This window comes from Eublepharis macularius, chromosome 1 (genome assembly GCF_028583425.1).
Source record: "Eublepharis macularius isolate TG4126 chromosome 1, MPM_Emac_v1.0, whole genome shotgun sequence".
Taxonomy (NCBI): Eukaryota; Metazoa; Chordata; class Lepidosauria; order Squamata; family Eublepharidae; genus Eublepharis; species Eublepharis macularius.
In genome coordinates, this window is record NC_072790.1 from 205,874,395 (window position 1) to 205,890,535 (window position 16,141).

Below are 16,141 nucleotides of genomic sequence, written 5' to 3' on the forward strand. Positions count from 1 at the left end.
AGGATGAGAGTGATGTTCATGCTCCTGTTTGCTCCTGATAACAGTTGAGCTGCAGCATTTTGCACTAATTAGAGCCTCCTAGTTAACTTAGATGGGAGGCCAATGTATAGAGTGTTACAATAGTCGAGCCTTGATGTTACCATAGCATAGATCCAAGTGGCCAGGTCAGCCATGTCAAGATAAGAAGCCATCTTCCAGGCCAGAGTGAGGTTGTAGTAAGCATTTTTTGCCGCTGCCTTGTTTTTCTAATAATAACACTGGATCCAGTATAACCCCTTGGCTCTTAACTGAGTCTGCAAGGGTCAGACGAACTCCATTGAAAGTGGGGAGTACAATGTTCTTCAAGATCTCTGCTTTCCCAACAGGCATCACTTCGGTCTTGTCTGGGTTCAATTTCAATTTGTTGTTTTTCAACCATTTCACCACAGCTGTCAGGCAGTGATCTAAGATTTCCACTGCATCCTGTGGGGATCTGGATAGTGAGATATAGAGTTGGGTGTCATCTGCATATTGATGACATCCAGGTCCATGGCTGCGAATAAGTTCTCCTACAGGTTTTATGTAGAGGTTGAATAACATGGGAGATAAGATTGCGCCCTGTGGAACCCCGCCAGATAGTTCCCATTCTGGAGATAGTTGATCTCCAATGGCCACCCTTTGAGTCCGCTCCAAGAGAAACAATTTAAACCAGTCCAGGGCACATCCTTTGATGCCCACTTCTGTTTCTAAACACCTCGACAGGACGGCATGGTCTACTGTGTCAAAGGCTGCAGATAGATCCAATAGAAGCTTTAAATGTTTTTAAAAACTGATGTTTTTTCTTTTTACTGATAAGTGGTTTGGTAACATAACTTTTGTATATTGGTCTTGGTACTGTAATAATAAAATGGATGGATGGAGCCAATAGAAGCAATAAGGAAGTATGGCCTTTGTCTATATTCAGACGGTTTGGGGACACAGACTTTGGAACAGCCCTGCTTGGAGTAATTCTGACAGAAAGCACCTTCTGACTTTCTTCAGTCTGTACCTCCAGATATAAACCTTTCAGGTGACTTTACGTGTTTTGTATATTTGATCTGCAAATACCCTGTGGATCCTGAGGTGCCCAAGAGAAAAGCGGGTATATAAATATTTTAAATACAACTTAAATAAATATTGATTGCTCAACAAGTCTGCTTTGGGACCGGGGGTGTTTTCAGGTGGTAGCCATGTTGGTCTATAGTAGAAAAGCAAGATTTGAGTCTAGTAGCACCTTAACGACCAATGAAATTTTCCCAGGATATAAGCTTTCAGGAGTCAAGTTCCATTCATCCGATACCTATTTTTTAAATGTACTTCTTCAAAAATAGGGTGTGCTCACTATAAATTGACGATACAAATCTATGGATTCTCTGGCTCTGACGTATATGTTAAACATAAAAGTAAATGTTTCAAAGATAACAAAACAAAATTTTGCTTTTTAAAAAACAAAATTACAAAAGCGGGGGGGGGGGAGGAAAGGCAAAATTGCGCAATAGATTACATGAAAACAATTTTAAGGGTTTTGGTGGCAGGTGTCTCCTGACACAGAGCTCTCTTGAAAGCTTAACCAGAACTCATACATTTCCTACCACGTGAGTTTTCTGTGTGTATATCCCCTCTTAGGAGAGGGAAGGAAATCTAAATAATAAATTGTGGAAATTGGAGGTACATTTGAGACTGGGTCCTCTAACTCTCCTTAGTTTGGCAAATGCCCTTGGAAAGATTTGTTTCAGAACCGACAGTTCCTTTGTAGTCTCTGTGCATCACACTGTGATGGGCTTTGTGCCATGCAGAGCTAGGGCCGATTCCAGACGGCCCTCTGCAATCCAAAACGTCGCACGTCATCGCGCAGAAAACGCAAAATACCGCGTTTCCTCGCGCGAGTTTTGCGCGAGGTCGTGCAAAACTCGCGCGAGGAAACACGATATTTTGCGTTTTCCGTGCGATGATGCGCGACAACGCGCAACGTTTTGGATTGCAGAGGGCCGTCTGGAATCGGCCTAGGACTCAGACATTACTAGAGCTAGGCTTTAGATGTGGAGACCTCCTCCCTCTAGGGTCAAACCTCAGCCTTAGTTCTTTCCCAAATGTAAGAGTAAGGTGCAGCAAGTTAAAAAGATGTCTGTTGTGTGGAAGGTGGTCAGGTTGTGTGAGTGCGCAGATGTCCAGGTAAGCAACCTGTTTTTAGTTTTTCATTGTGTATATATCACACTGATTGGTGTAGAACTGCAAGCTGACCTTATTGGAGGTGGGAACAGGTGCTCCAGTCAAAGATAAAATGCAGAATTGCTTGGCCAAAGGAAGAATCAGTGTCCCACGCATCAAGTGGGTAATACCTGATGAAAATAAACAGATGGACTCGTGCTCTGTAGAGGGATCCTCCAGAAAATGCTGCCACAGCTCTGCTGAAATGAGCTTTATTTGTTGTAGGGCTGGATGATGAGCCAATTCCTAACAGAGAAACAGTATGCAAACTCTGACAGCTAAGTATCTGAGAAGAGACACGTTTGCTCTGGTTTTGGCCTGAGTAGCAGATGAAAAATGACATTGTTACCAGAATGCAGCCATTTTGTCAAGTCAGAGGGAGAGAGTTCTTTTAATTCCCAGGAAGTGCAGAGTCAGCTCTACATTTATAGAAAGATGAGCGTACTTGTGTTTCTGGCTACCAGCAATCAGCCAACAGTGAGCTTCTTTCTCCATGGTCTGTTGGAGGATGCTTTCCTGCACAGTCCAATGATTGTGCTAATGGGGGGTGGTGGTAATTTTGTTATTGTGTTGCTTGCTAGGCATATGAAATAAAGCACAAAAGCATAAGAAATGATGCAGTGAGGGTCTCACTGATCTGAAGAGAATGGGAGAAATGAAGCCTCGGTGTAATAGGAGCAAGAAGCCTGCTCCCTCTGTAGAGGGGGAGGGTAACCAATGACTTTTCCAGTTGGAAACAGCTTTTACAGGATCTCCTTCCAGACATGGATGGGAAGAGTCCATGCTCACTACAGAATATGTCATCCTCTGAATGACAATAACAACTGTAGCAAAAAAGGGTATATGGCATATAAACTGACCCCCCCCCCAAGGGTTTTAGAATCCTTTATGTGGTGAAATTAAAAATGTATACCTCCGTATCAATTCTGAGTTCCTTTCAGCTAGCCTTAAACTTATGCTTTAGATGTCTTTATTTAACTGTGGCGCCTTTGGACTATTTTATATATATTTTTTTCTATTTCAGATTTCTTCTGCCCACCTGGACAGTCCACCAGCAATTCCTCCTCGACAACCAACATCAAAAATTTATTCGCCACGGTACTCAGTACCAGACAGGACCTCCGTATCTGACCCTCCAGAAAGCCCACCTGTATTACCACCACGAGAACCTGTGCGAACTCCTGATGTTTTCTCTAGTTCACCGCTGCATCTCCAGCCACCACCCTTAGGCAGAAAAAGTGAACTTGGCAACACTTTCTTTCCCAATAGTCCCTCTCCGTTTACTCCTCCTCCTCCTCAAACTCCTTCTCCCCACGTGCCACGGAGGCATTTACCATCACCTCCTTTGATACCCCAAGATATGGACCTCCATTCTGTTGCTGGGCCTCCAGTTCCTCCACGGCAGAGCACTACTCAACATATCCCAAAGCTTCCTCCAAAAACTTACAAAAGGGAGCACACGCTTCCATCGATGCATCGTGATGGACCCCCATTGCTGGAGAATGCCCACTCCACCTGAATTCTCCCTTGAGCTGGAGGTCATGTTTTTCCTGGTGCCAAGTCTGTTGCTGGCAATAGATGCACCAGAGAGCTGTGTTGCTCCTAACACTAAAGACTCTACAATACGTTTGATACATGGTGTACAAAAAAATTAAACTTAATAGCAGGCCCCTTATTGTGAAACTGTTGCTATTTGTTAGTATAGTATGCAGGGCAATGTTCTAAAGTCACTGGACATCTGAATGTACCAGAAATCAGACTTCAGATCTCTTTGGGCCAATATGCAGACACTGTGCTTCGCGTAATGTCCATTGAGGGATGGGAGATATGGTCCTGTAATCATCTGTCCACTACGACACAAGTTCTTCAAAGGAAAACATGCACTTTTCAGATAACAAAATCTCAAACAGGGAACTTGGTAATCCTCTTAAATTTTATTTTGTTTTATTCCCTGCTTTAAAATCATGAACTGGACTGTGAGGAAGATCTGTGGTACTGAACCAACAGAGAGCTAAGGCATAGCACTGTACTACAGCCCTGTTTACAAACTGTTACAGTTAATTGCTACATATATGGGTACCTAGGCTTCACCAAAGAGGTACTTTCCTCCTTATGAATATTATGGTGCCAGTTCAAAAAATTTTGCCAGGAAGCAGAAAGCTTAACTTCTGCCTTTAATTAAGTAAGATTTAAATCTTAGACGAATGAAGAAATCTAAGATACACTGCTGTTGTTCAGAATAAAATCTGTTCCTACATTCAGAAGACTGTTAAATATAGAGTAGGTGGTCTTACCAGTAACCCACTTTGAGGCTGGTAGTGCAACATGGTTGGCTATGCCATGGAAATGGAAAGGATGATTCGCTGGCCATATTCCCTAGTTATCACCATGTTTTAACTAGCAGTAGGTAGATAAATAATCAGCACCCATAGAATTGCCTTGTAGTTGCATAAATCATATGTATATAGTGAATGTTGCATAAATATACTTGCAAATTGTTTTTAATTTAATTGAAATAAAGATACAGATATTTTGTCTGGCTGACATATATTAAATTATTGCATTGCTAAATGTACAATTCAGTTTATTTCAGTTTAAAGCACTGAGAAAGAGGCACATGCTGTGGTACACACATCTCTCTCCTCTTCTAGTTAATTGTTTTGATCTCTAAGGAACAAACTGAGAAGAAATCCAGGGTTTGGCATGTGAAATAAAGGTGAGTTAGGGGATGAGTCAAAGTGAACAACAGTGTGTTTAAAATGTAGTGGGCCTCTTGTATTAAAATTTCCAAAATGTGTTAAATCTCTTAAACTTTTCTCTGTCCAAAATATGTTTGAGAGACTAATCTTCTTGAGTAATCTTGGATTATCCATTGACCTGTGAAATGTGCATTTGATTCCAGTACTGTGACAGGAATGCATGCCTCTTATTGAAGAATCATTAATCATCTCTGAAACATTAGGATCTGTGAATGGTGTAATATCAGATCTTCAGTTATTAAGACTCTTAGGATGTTTCTTCTTTGGCAAAACCAAAATACATTTCAGCAATCTAGAAAGCCATGTCCCTAGAACAGTCCCTAGAAAACTTTATCATTGGGGAAGCCTACTGTTCTGAGACATTTCTATAGCACTATGCAGTGTGGTCTTGCATTTCAGAAAACATTCTCATTTCATCTGCATTTAATAGATCCTATTATTTAAACTTTACAATTACCTTGCGCACATTCAACATTTAAAAGAAGGGCATTGTGAAAAATGTTTGTTTAATATAACAAACGTTAAGCTTAGAGCCAGTGGATACAATAGAAATGCTTTCTCTATTTAGAGAAAGCTGGCCTCTACTTAGACCCATTTTTCACTTGTTTGTATCACTAAAAATAATGGCAATAGTCCCATCCATAAGAAATTTAAAATCCTGCAGATGACATGGCTCTCACCTGAGCCAACCAGAGGGAAACCCTCCTCACTCACTCACATTTCCAGGCCATGCTACCAAAATGAAATGAGTTTCCTGCCCAAGTCACCTTTCTTTTGGAAAGAAAGGGTAGAGCATGGACTCAGCACTGGCTAATTCCATTTAGCATTCAAAAGCAGCAGCTTACTGATAGTTAAAAAAACCTGACATACAAGAAAAGTAGTTTTACTTTTACATTTACACCAGTTCCTTTAGTTCAAATTACCATGCTTGGTATTGCCCAGATACTTAGTCCTAGATTCCAAATTGCTAAAAATAATTAGCTCAGGTCAGCGCTCTACTGCAAGAGGGCTGCTTGTCACCTTCAGGGTCTCTTTTTGGCAGATGGGGTGATATAAACAAAGTACAACTACTTGAAAAGTGCAAGTCCAAATCTCTTGAATATGATCAGGTGGATCAGCTTGGGATTGAAAGCAACCTTTTTTTCTTTGAAGAGCCAACATACCTCCTTGCCATATCAAAGTGTGGTTGACAGTTCTGTAATTTCAGCAGTACAGGGGATATGCTGCTATTCATGAGACACGAACCGAAAATCTCCTTGAGTCTCTACAGGACTAGTTGCACAGTCCTCTTGGATCCCAGCCAGAACAAATGGGGGGTGACAAAAATGCCCATAAACCCCAGTGAAGTAGCTGTAGAAGAGCAGCTTAATAGGTTCTGCCTCAAGCCTTTTAACTCAGTTTTCTTTGTGTTAAAAATTTACTCCATGAAAGTGTAACTTTTTTCCCCTTGAATCATTAATCTTCATGTAACTCCTTGTTGCGCCACATGCAGAATTGTCATAGAATTTCCTCAGTTTTGGTTCTTGCTTCATGATCTATTTCAAAATGTCGCTAGAGCAGTTGCTGTAAGTTAACCTATTTGCAACTTAGTGACTCAGTCAAGAATTCTCAAAATAGGTAAACTGATGTCTATTGGATCAAGTTGTCAATATGTACAGCTTTTCAGCGAAGAGAATTCTTTTCCTGGCAGAATAAGGCACTTTTTTCCCTGGGACCAATGTCTGTTAGTATAGGAGCATCAATCTTTAGAATTACAGGACTGTACGTCAGGTAATAATGGAAAGGTACCAAATTATTGGCTTATAATAGTTAAGAGAGGGGTTTTTTAATCTGACAGCAGAAAAAACTTTCCTAACCAGATTTAACCCCGTTAGAAGGGAAAATGCATCTATTGTGCCAACAACCATGCACTTTTAAAGTACATGAGAATGAAAATCTTGTGGTTGTCTATGCAGATAGTCAAAAGGTATGCAAAAGTGGGGGAGGGGTGTTGCTCTCACGTCCCCATACTATTTTGTCACTCTTGTGCAAGTTAGCTTTTAATTGCAACTGTAAACTTCAAATCCTTTAAGATTTCAAATAGACCTGCTGTAATATATCTAAAATATGTTGAGATGCAGATGTTTCTACATACTGGCCCTTTTCCAGCTCACCCCACTTGCTGTAACCACTCATGTATCCTGAAGCCACTTTGAAGAGTCAAGGACTGCATTTGAGTTAGTGGTGGGAAATGGCATGTACAGAAACAATTTATGTTCCCACCGGGCATTCCAGCCATTGACTTAAAATGCATAGAAATGCTCCAATTTTAATAAATTCAGAAAGTGTATTATTTTATACTGCTAGGGTCTCCAAATAAGAACTAGCCTCATTTATGATTGTTAAATAGCCCAGCTTAGCCCAGACTTCGTCAAAGCTTGGAAGCTAAGCAGGTCAGCTACAGTACTTGGAAGGGAGACAGCCGAGGAAAAACAGGCTTGCTACACAGAGACAGGCAATGGTAAATCACTTCTGTTTGTCCCCTTCCTTGAAAACCCCTTAAGGGATTAACATAAATTGGTTGCAACTCTGCAGCACGTTCTTCTATGATTTTTGTAGGGGTTGCCAGTTGAAGAGTGGCAACTTTCTATACAGATAGAAGTTTTTTTCGGTTACTTTGCATTTGAACTCAAGTTCTGGAATAGTTTCTGTTGAAATGTGGCAGCTTGGTTTCTTAATACTTTCCTGTCCATCAACAAGTCTTACATCCTTGCTGTGCCTCATAAAGTTAAGTTATTTTGGTTAATGAGATGCAGGGACTGCTGTCATCTTTCTTTAGTTAACATGGGAAAGAATTATTGAATTACTGAAATTATTCTTCAGATTTTTACCCTTCTCCTTGAAGCCCTGTTCAGAGGATGAGGTGGTGCAGGAGCTCACGTACATAAAACTGCTATAAATTGGCCTCTTAAACTGATAAATGATCCCTTCCAATTTCTTTGGGAGTAAATTATTTTTCTGTGCTATTTGGGTTCATTACCAGGTATAATGTCACCAGGTATAATGCCAAAACAGAACAGTTTGGGGGGAAATTTTCACACCTTGTTATCCATTTATGAAAAAGAAAACCTTAAAGTGCATTTTTTTCCTGCCAACTGTGAACAAATTCCCCTTTTGCCTTTAAAGAGAAGAGAGTGCGTTGAGCTGCAGTATTGCAAGGAGTGTTTTTTATAAAACAAACATGAAGTCATGTACCCAGATGACTGAAAGGAAAAAATCTTGTACCAGATGTATGCAACTTTCAGTCGCTGCCAAATGTGCCTTTTAAAAAAACTTTTTTTTCCTGAGACATAGTAGATTTTCTTGTTGGGTGGGGTCTTATTTCAGGTAACATTTTCTTATTTTGCCAACTTAGTAAAACCAAGCCTGTGTTGCTATGTACAGGTTTAAGTTTTTTGATGAATTCTGATCATTCATATATTTAAAATGTATTGCCTTCTGTTTAATGGTGTGGATACTTTGCTAAATGGTTAAGAAGCTATGGCAGTCTGATCCAGTTGTGTAAGGTTGAAGTGATATCTAAACTGGCACATCTTAATGGGCCTGTGTGTACCGAAATCATGTCCGTAGATGAGCTTTGTATGCTATGTCTGCAATGGTATTCTGATTGCATTTAAAGTGAAAATTAATAGTGGCTGTTTTCAAGAGATTTGTTCTTAAAAAAATAAATAAATATGCCTTACATATTACGTAAGTGTATATTATTGTATATGTGACAGCTTAGGTCTGTTAGTCTGCCCCCATATTTCTGTTTATAGCCAAGTGCTACATTTTTAAGAGCAACCAAGAAAAACTATTAAGTTACTTTTCAATGGTGCTGTTGAGCTTCCAACACATGCAGAATCTAGGGGGCGGGACTAGTTGAAGTGATATTCACTTGCAGATCTGATGCTATGATTGTTTTTTTCACTAACTCTTCTTTGCAAAGAAGTTAAACACGTTGTTACATTGGTAATGGAATGTTTTTAATACAGTTTAAATAATTAGATCAGATGCAAGAAAACATGCAACAATAACTTCAGTTACATGAAAGCCATATACATTAAATCCACAACATTTATGGCTAGGGATAATCAAACATTTGAGATGCTATTAAGTCATCCTTATAGTCTTAGCCTTCCTGTGTAGTTCCATACTTTTGAGTATAGACCATCCCTTTCATGATTTGTCTTTTGGCTGGATCCGACCAGCTTTTCTACAAGTGAAATAGGGAGGAAGGGGTCCTCTTTGACCACCAAAAAGTCTATGGGATTTTGGATTGGTATGGACAAAAGACATGTGGACAGCGGTAAAAAAGGAAAATGAGTGAGATTGGATCAAAAAGATGGCTGGATCTAGCCTCATGCTACATAAAATATGGCTGTTTAAATAACATTGCTTTATTGAAAGGGTAATACATATGCAACCACAGCCCGGATATTTGAATTCTCAGTCCCAGTATTCTTATTTTCAGTTTTCTTGATAATCTGGATCTTGTTTTGATTCTCAGTTGAATAGCTGCATTGAATAGGAAGTCATGGGCCTATTTCTCATGTTAGTACTTTCCTATACCTATGTAAGAAACTTATGTTGCAGGAAATTGAGAGGAGTGTTGGTTTCTCCCCATATACCATTGCATTGATATCTGGCTGCAAGCTGGCATAGGACCAGGTATAGTAAAATCAAAACATGAGAAACCACTTCAGGCTCAGGCAGTTATTCAAACTATTTCATGTTCTCAAACAAGATTGTTAGTCAGAATTCTAAAGTAAAATGCATTTGAAACCTGTAACATCCCTAGAATGTGTACTTTTCTGTTAGCACCCATCACACTAGCATTTTGCTGTTCCCTTGGGATATACCCTACTACCTAAATTGAAATTAATTCCATTATGAAAAGTTAAATTTCAAATTCCAGTATAGCACCAAGCCATTTTTAAGAAAGAACTACAACAATCAGAACTTTTGACATCAGTCAATTGTATTTATTTATATTTATATTGCATCACTGAAAATTTACTATAGAGCACTGGAATAATATAAGTGGTGTGAGGCTTGTCAGTCCTGCAAGTTTTTCTCTGTTGAGCCAACTAAATCCATGCACTGACCAGAGCTGTATGACACTGACTAGAGGTGGTCACTGCGTGACCCCACAGCCCAGATGCAGCTTCCAAGCCATTCTCCTTCAGCAATCAAGACCTTGCCTGATTTTAATATAGGTGTAGCTTAAAAATTTTGCCCAATCTTGCTTGAAAATAAAAAAGTTTCCAAAACTGTGAAAGTCCATGCTTTAACAGCATATGCATTTTTAATGTAAAATGGCTTTCTTCTCTGGGGTCAGCAAACTAGTCTGTTAACTTTTTTAAAAAAAAATTACACCTCCAACCTTAGATTCCATTTTCAGCCCTTGAACTTAAAACTGCCCTGAAGGAAGACCACTGGATTGTGGGACTCACAGCAGAGAGCCCAGAAGAAGTGCTGAAGCAATTGGCCCTGGGCTGCTTATTTCTTTTTAAAGAGCTTGCGGAAGGACCTGCGAAAGCCCCCTTTCTGCTCTTGCCTTGGGTTGTGGTTGCTGAAAGAAGTTTGCTCATTATCATCCCTATGAGAAAATCTGGTGTTGTCTTCTAAATGCATCTCCTGAAATAAAGAAAAGAAAGTTGAAGCAGAGTTTTAAAAGCCATTCCTTCTTGTGGGGCTAGGTATGTGTAATGAAATGGGGGTTAGAAAAATTTACAGAGGCTACTAAAATTATGCATATGTGACAAGCTCTAATCCCTTCACCAAAGCAAAGCCACCAAAGCACTGGATCAACTGCTTCCTCTCCCATTACTTACCACCCCCCTTAAAACCATGATTTGCTATTAAACAGTTGTAGGAATTCTCTTCTTAAAGTGAAGGTTTGGATTATCTTTCATACTCCAGCGTTGAACAAAGAAACTGAATCCAAAGTCAAGGTTCTGCTTTGGTCTGTCATTGCTTCTGTGTTTTAAAGGAGGCAAGCTGTACCGTAGGTTACAGTAGAGGGAGGGTAGGAAACCTAGGGGTGCCAGAGTGAATGTATGAACCTCTTACCCTACCAGACTAACAAGTACATCCACATACTTCCTCCTATGTAACTGAAGGGCTGCCTTTAACAAGAAAATTAAAGCAGTGCATACAACGTATTCTTTATGAAAGGGGTGAAATTCATTCTCCTAACCAAACATAGGCTTGCCTAGTATTTTATGTCAAAGCTTCTGTAGATTTGTATCTGTAAGCAGACTGGCTTACGTACATCTTCCCATGTCAGCAGTGGGGCAGCAGCTTGGCTAAGCAGCAGTGTACAGGCTGGGTGAGTGAGAATGATTTACACAGAGGATGGGTTTAAACTGCAACCTGAAACTTCTAGCCTCATAAAGAAGATATAGGAACCTAGTGTGCTCTGGTAGGAGGATCCAATAAACTTCCTCGAGACATTAAACTTGAAAGATGTACCCAGTGGCTGTGAACAATAGAGAAACAAAGCTAGAGCCATTTTCCCTTACTGGAAAGGAGCTCTTGCTCAGTGGTAGAGCATCCACTTGGCTTACAGAAGGCCCCAAAGTTCAATCCCTGGTATCTCCAGTCAACAGGATCAGTTGGTAGGTGATGCAAAAGATCTACCTGAGACTCTGGGGAGCCTCTCCTAGCCGAGACCAATATTTTGACATAGTATAAGGCAGCTTCACATGTTCAAATCTGCGTACTAATGGGATACCTTTAAAGAAGGTACTGCATAGACTCTAATGCATTGCCCCAGCCTCTAGTATCTGCTCCTTGTATGATTTCCTCATTGACTTTCAGCCCTACTTTCTCCTTCTCAACCATTGTAAGTATGATCCTGGATAGTGGAAGAAAAGTCTTCTGAGTGCTGGCTGCCCCTCTCACTGTGTCTGAGGACAAGAGCACCCATGACCCGAGGACCCGCCCTGAGTCCACTTGCAGAGAAGGCGGGATATAAATCCAATAAAATAAATAAATAATCAGCCATGCTGGGCAGGCAAAGTAACTCTGTATTCTGACAAATGAGATGAGCCTTCAAAAGGATTCTGGATTTAGATAAGCAGTGCAGACCCTCAGTTTTTAAGTTTGTTTTTCTTCAGACTCAGAACATGCAATACTTGTGCTTTTTCCCCTGGAGTGTTCAAAGTGGTACGTTGAATGCATCATTGCTTGTCTGTACACTGACCCCACCCACCACCACCACCACCACCATCACTACCATGCTGGCTTCAAAAACATGCAAAACTCATTTCACAACAGGTGACGGTGGCTAAAAAAAAAAAAAGACGGGAAATTATGCCACTGTTTTACTACTTTCAGCTATCTTAATACCTATAGCCTGTCTCTGACCAGGAGAAATGTGACAGTAGGGAAGCATTTGTTTGAAGGAGCTGGCTGTTCTTTGTTCATGTGCTGCTCGTGCTTTTCAATATGTATAAGACATTCGTTTACATCTGTCCTGAGTGTGGAACATGGAGGGGAAAGATAGAAAGACATGCAACTGCCTCATTCCAGTTCAGGCAGCTCACCCACCTAACTCAGCATTGCCTACTCTGGCAACTACTCTCCTGAACAGCAAGGTCTTTCACAACATGTGGATGCCAAGGTCTGAACCCAGAGTCTTCTGTATCCGACAAGGCATATGCTCAACCACTGAGACACACAGCCATTTCACTGAAAGGACATTTTTTTAAAATAAGGGGGTAATAAAACAGTAATGCTGCTGGAGGCTTCACAGACACTGGCTCAGAGAACTGCCTGAAGGCACCTGATGTAGTTCAGTTGCTGCAGACAAGCAGATTTGATCTGTTAGCCGCCTGGCTGGGAGCCTGGGAGCCATTTGCAAGCTGCTCTCAGCCAGTGGACAAAATGTGGTATGATTGGGACACAAGCTGGGGCTTAGGGGCCTGGATTCAGGACACAGCCCTGCCCCCCTCCACCCTTTTTGGTCTCTGAGTTAAGGCCCTGCTTACGTGTTCCTCAGACCCTGCTGGGAAGTGGGTTTGCCCTTGCCTTTCACTCTCCTTACTTCCAGAAAGCTTTGCTTTTCACCAGCTCCTCTCTGTGGAGGAAAGTAGTTCCGCTGGGAGCTCCTGGACGAGGCAGGGGCCATGTGGGACTGGAAGCCCCTCTCCTGTTTGCCTTGCAACCGACTACCACTGCTGCTCCGTGTGCTGTAGAGTCTAGAGCTTACGCCTTCTGTTCCGCTGCGGGGAAACTCTTTCAGTGACCGGCTCAATTGTTTGCCCTTGCTACGGAAAACATCACGCTTGTATGTGCTGCTGCTGCTGACTGGAGCACAGCTCTTGGGGAGTGGCTGGACAGTGTGTTCTGTCCTCTCTGGCTCTGTTGTGAAGTTCACAGGCCTCAAGAAACAGATGTCAATGCTGGACTCAGAAGAAGCAGGAGAGCAGGTCTCAAAGATGGCCAGGTTTTGAGCAGACTCTTCCTCATAAGGGCCAGGCATGGTGTATGAATCCCCTCTATACTCAAAGTCTTCATAATCAAGAGCAAAACTTGTGCTGTCCTGCAGAAGATCTGCTGAGGCCCTCCGAGATCGCTCAGGGTGTCCCTTTAAGTCAGAGGAAGGAGCACTGTATTCCAAGTCTGGGAAAGTCTGCAGGGAAGCTGCGAGAGCTTTCAGATCTTGTTCGCTGAACTGAGATGGAGTCAGGACGTTCTCAGGCCGGTCGTGCCGTCTTCCATCGGTTTCCCACTCGCCCTGTGGAGTTCCTTGCATGTTCTCCACCCCCTGTTGTTGGCTTTTCTTCATGTGTGACATCAAGTGCCTTAGAGTGGGGAGAATTTTGTTCATTTTATTCATTATAACATTTTCTAATGTATCTAATAACATTCTCAATATAGAGAATAGCAGTATAACCAATAAAGGAACAATAATTAAATCAATAAAACCATCACATTAAAAAAACAGCAAAAGAAAAACAAATGATTTCAAACAGCAGTGACAAGCAGCAATTGCAACTCTCGGTGGCGTAGTTAGACATTCGAAAGCTAATCTAAGTAAAAACAAGGGTTCCAAGGTCTGCTTAAATGTATCAAGCATAGAAACATTTCATGGGTGGCAAAGGACCAGATTAAACATTAGGATAAGAATCAAACATCTGCAAGTTGCATGGTCAGAGCTTTCAGGCGTTTTTTCTTTGCAAACACCAAGTTCTCAGCGGCCTGATTCAGATCAAAACCAAGGTGTGTGGGCTGTGGGGTTCAACCTGTTCTCCCTGTGCCAGTTCTTGACCTCAAGTGGACCTGCAGAGCTGCTATTTGACCCATAAGACAAAGGTACAGACAGTAGGGAATGGTTCCTGCATGCTTGTTCCAAATGAGCAAGTAGCAGCTTAATAAAAGGTTTTTAAAATGTTTCTTCTACTCATAGTCCCCATCTGAATCAGGTCCTCACATGGTTGATATTTACAAACAAAAATCTTTGGGATCTACAAATATGGAACTCTCAGAACCATCTTCATAGTTTGATGCTCAGTCCCAGCCATGGCTCACTTTCTCCATTTGAGATCTCCATTGATGCTCTCAGGCAGCTGAATATTTTTAGTTTTGTCCTCCATAAATTCATCTTCTGCTCCTCCTCGATTGTTGTCTACTTGGCTAAATAACACTCCAAAACCTACTTGATTCACACCAGCTCTAAGCATCACCAGTGTCTCTTTTGTGCCTTTGACACCCCACATGCAACCAAAACACACGAGAAGAAATACCTAGATTCAGCACGTGTTCTCTTACCTCAAGGTTTGCCTGGATCTGTAGGCATCCTGGAAACTTAAAGTTTAGCATTTACAGAGCAGCAGGGAGGGAAATACAGGCGCCTGTATTTCCCTTCCCCTTCCTGCTGCTCTGTAAATGCTAAACTTTAAGCTGCCAAGACACCTACACTTCCCAACAAACCTTGAGGTAAGAGAACAAGTTTAGCATTTACAGAGCAGCAGGAAGGGGAAGGGAAATACAGGCGCTGGTATTTCCCTTCCTGCTGCTCTGTAAATGCTAAACTTTAAGCTTCCAGGACGCCTACAGATCCCAGCAAACCTTGAGGTAAGAGAACACGTGCTGAACCTAGGTATTTCTTCTCGTGTGTTTTGGCTCAGTCTCTTGTATCACCATCCCCCACTAAAGACTTTGCCTTTTATTTCAATGAGTACATTCCAACTATCTGCTCAGAACTCTCTAACTCTCTCCCGCCATTTTCTTTCTCTACCAGCTCTCTTCTTTTTTGCCCTTCTTTAATTCTTTTCATCTCATCCCCCACATTTTGCTTGCCATTTGGTGCCTTTGAATGTAAAGCTGAGAGTTTGTACTGGATTTAGGAGTTGACAGGAAGCCAATGAAGAGTGTTAAGGAAGGGTCCTACATGCTTAAAATGATGGGAGGTGGATTATTTTAGCAGCCGGGGCTCGATAGAAGCAAGGAGACCAACGTGTGACAATGGAATATTTCACTGATGGTACTATATAAGTAATAATATAATAATAAACTCAGCTATAAAGCCAAATTGGGACTATGCCAAGTAGGCAAGTGGGCCTCTTCTTCTTCTCAAAATAAGGTTTCCATTATATACATATCTTAGTCATTGCCCACCACCCAAGCTGTTACTTCCATTATCACTTGGTGAACACAGAGGTCTTTCTTGAACACTTATTCCTACAAACAATGGCTTGGATCCAATAAAGACCCACACACAGGGAAGGTATTTCTGCGCATTTAGGGGTGGGAAAGACATTCTCTGCATTCTGCCAATTCCTCACTGCCGCAGGCCCCTATACTATATCCCTGACCTGCAAAAGTAGCTTTTTGAGAGCAGCAGGAGATGAAGGAAAGTCTGTTTCCTCCAGTGGAACTGCACTAGATCCAGTCCAAAGCTCTCATCCCTCATGCCGCCCCCAGCTTATTATCTTTCAGCATTCCACACTGCACCAATCAGGCTTATGCAAAGACACCAAACGTTTACTTTCTTTTTATGCATGGCTTTCAGTCTCTGCATTTGCTGATGCCCTTTGGTTGCCACCTGAGTCTAAGTTATGGGCTTGAGAAGAAACAGCAGAATAAAGCACCATAATATATGTTTAGGGTTCCCAGCCCCCTAGTGG

At 41.5% G+C, this 16,141-nt stretch overlaps 2 protein-coding genes across 2 annotated transcripts in view; one reads left to right on the plus strand and one right to left on the minus strand.

Annotated features, from left to right (window-relative positions):
* The window catches only part of SOS1 (SOS Ras/Rac guanine nucleotide exchange factor 1), a 70,160-nt gene extending 61,447 nt beyond the window's left edge, over window positions 1–8,713 (plus strand). The window contains exon 22 of the mRNA XM_054985145.1: window positions 3,251–8,713. Coding sequence (XP_054841120.1) covers window positions 3,251–3,745 — 495 coding nt within the window. The 3' untranslated portion in view covers window positions 3,746–8,713. The remainder of the gene's footprint in view (window positions 1–3,250) is intronic.
* A 783-nt stretch (window positions 8,714–9,496) lies between these two features.
* Window positions 9,497–16,141, minus strand: part of ARHGEF33 (Rho guanine nucleotide exchange factor 33) — a 45,740-nt gene continuing 39,095 nt past the window's right edge. The window contains exons 14-15 of the mRNA XM_054987043.1: window positions 13,048–13,816; window positions 9,497–10,643 (exon numbers count right to left, since the gene is read on the minus strand). Of these exons, the coding sequence (XP_054843018.1) occupies window positions 10,506–10,643; window positions 13,048–13,816 (907 nt within the window). The 3' untranslated portion in view covers window positions 9,497–10,505. The remainder of the gene's footprint in view (window positions 10,644–13,047; window positions 13,817–16,141) is intronic.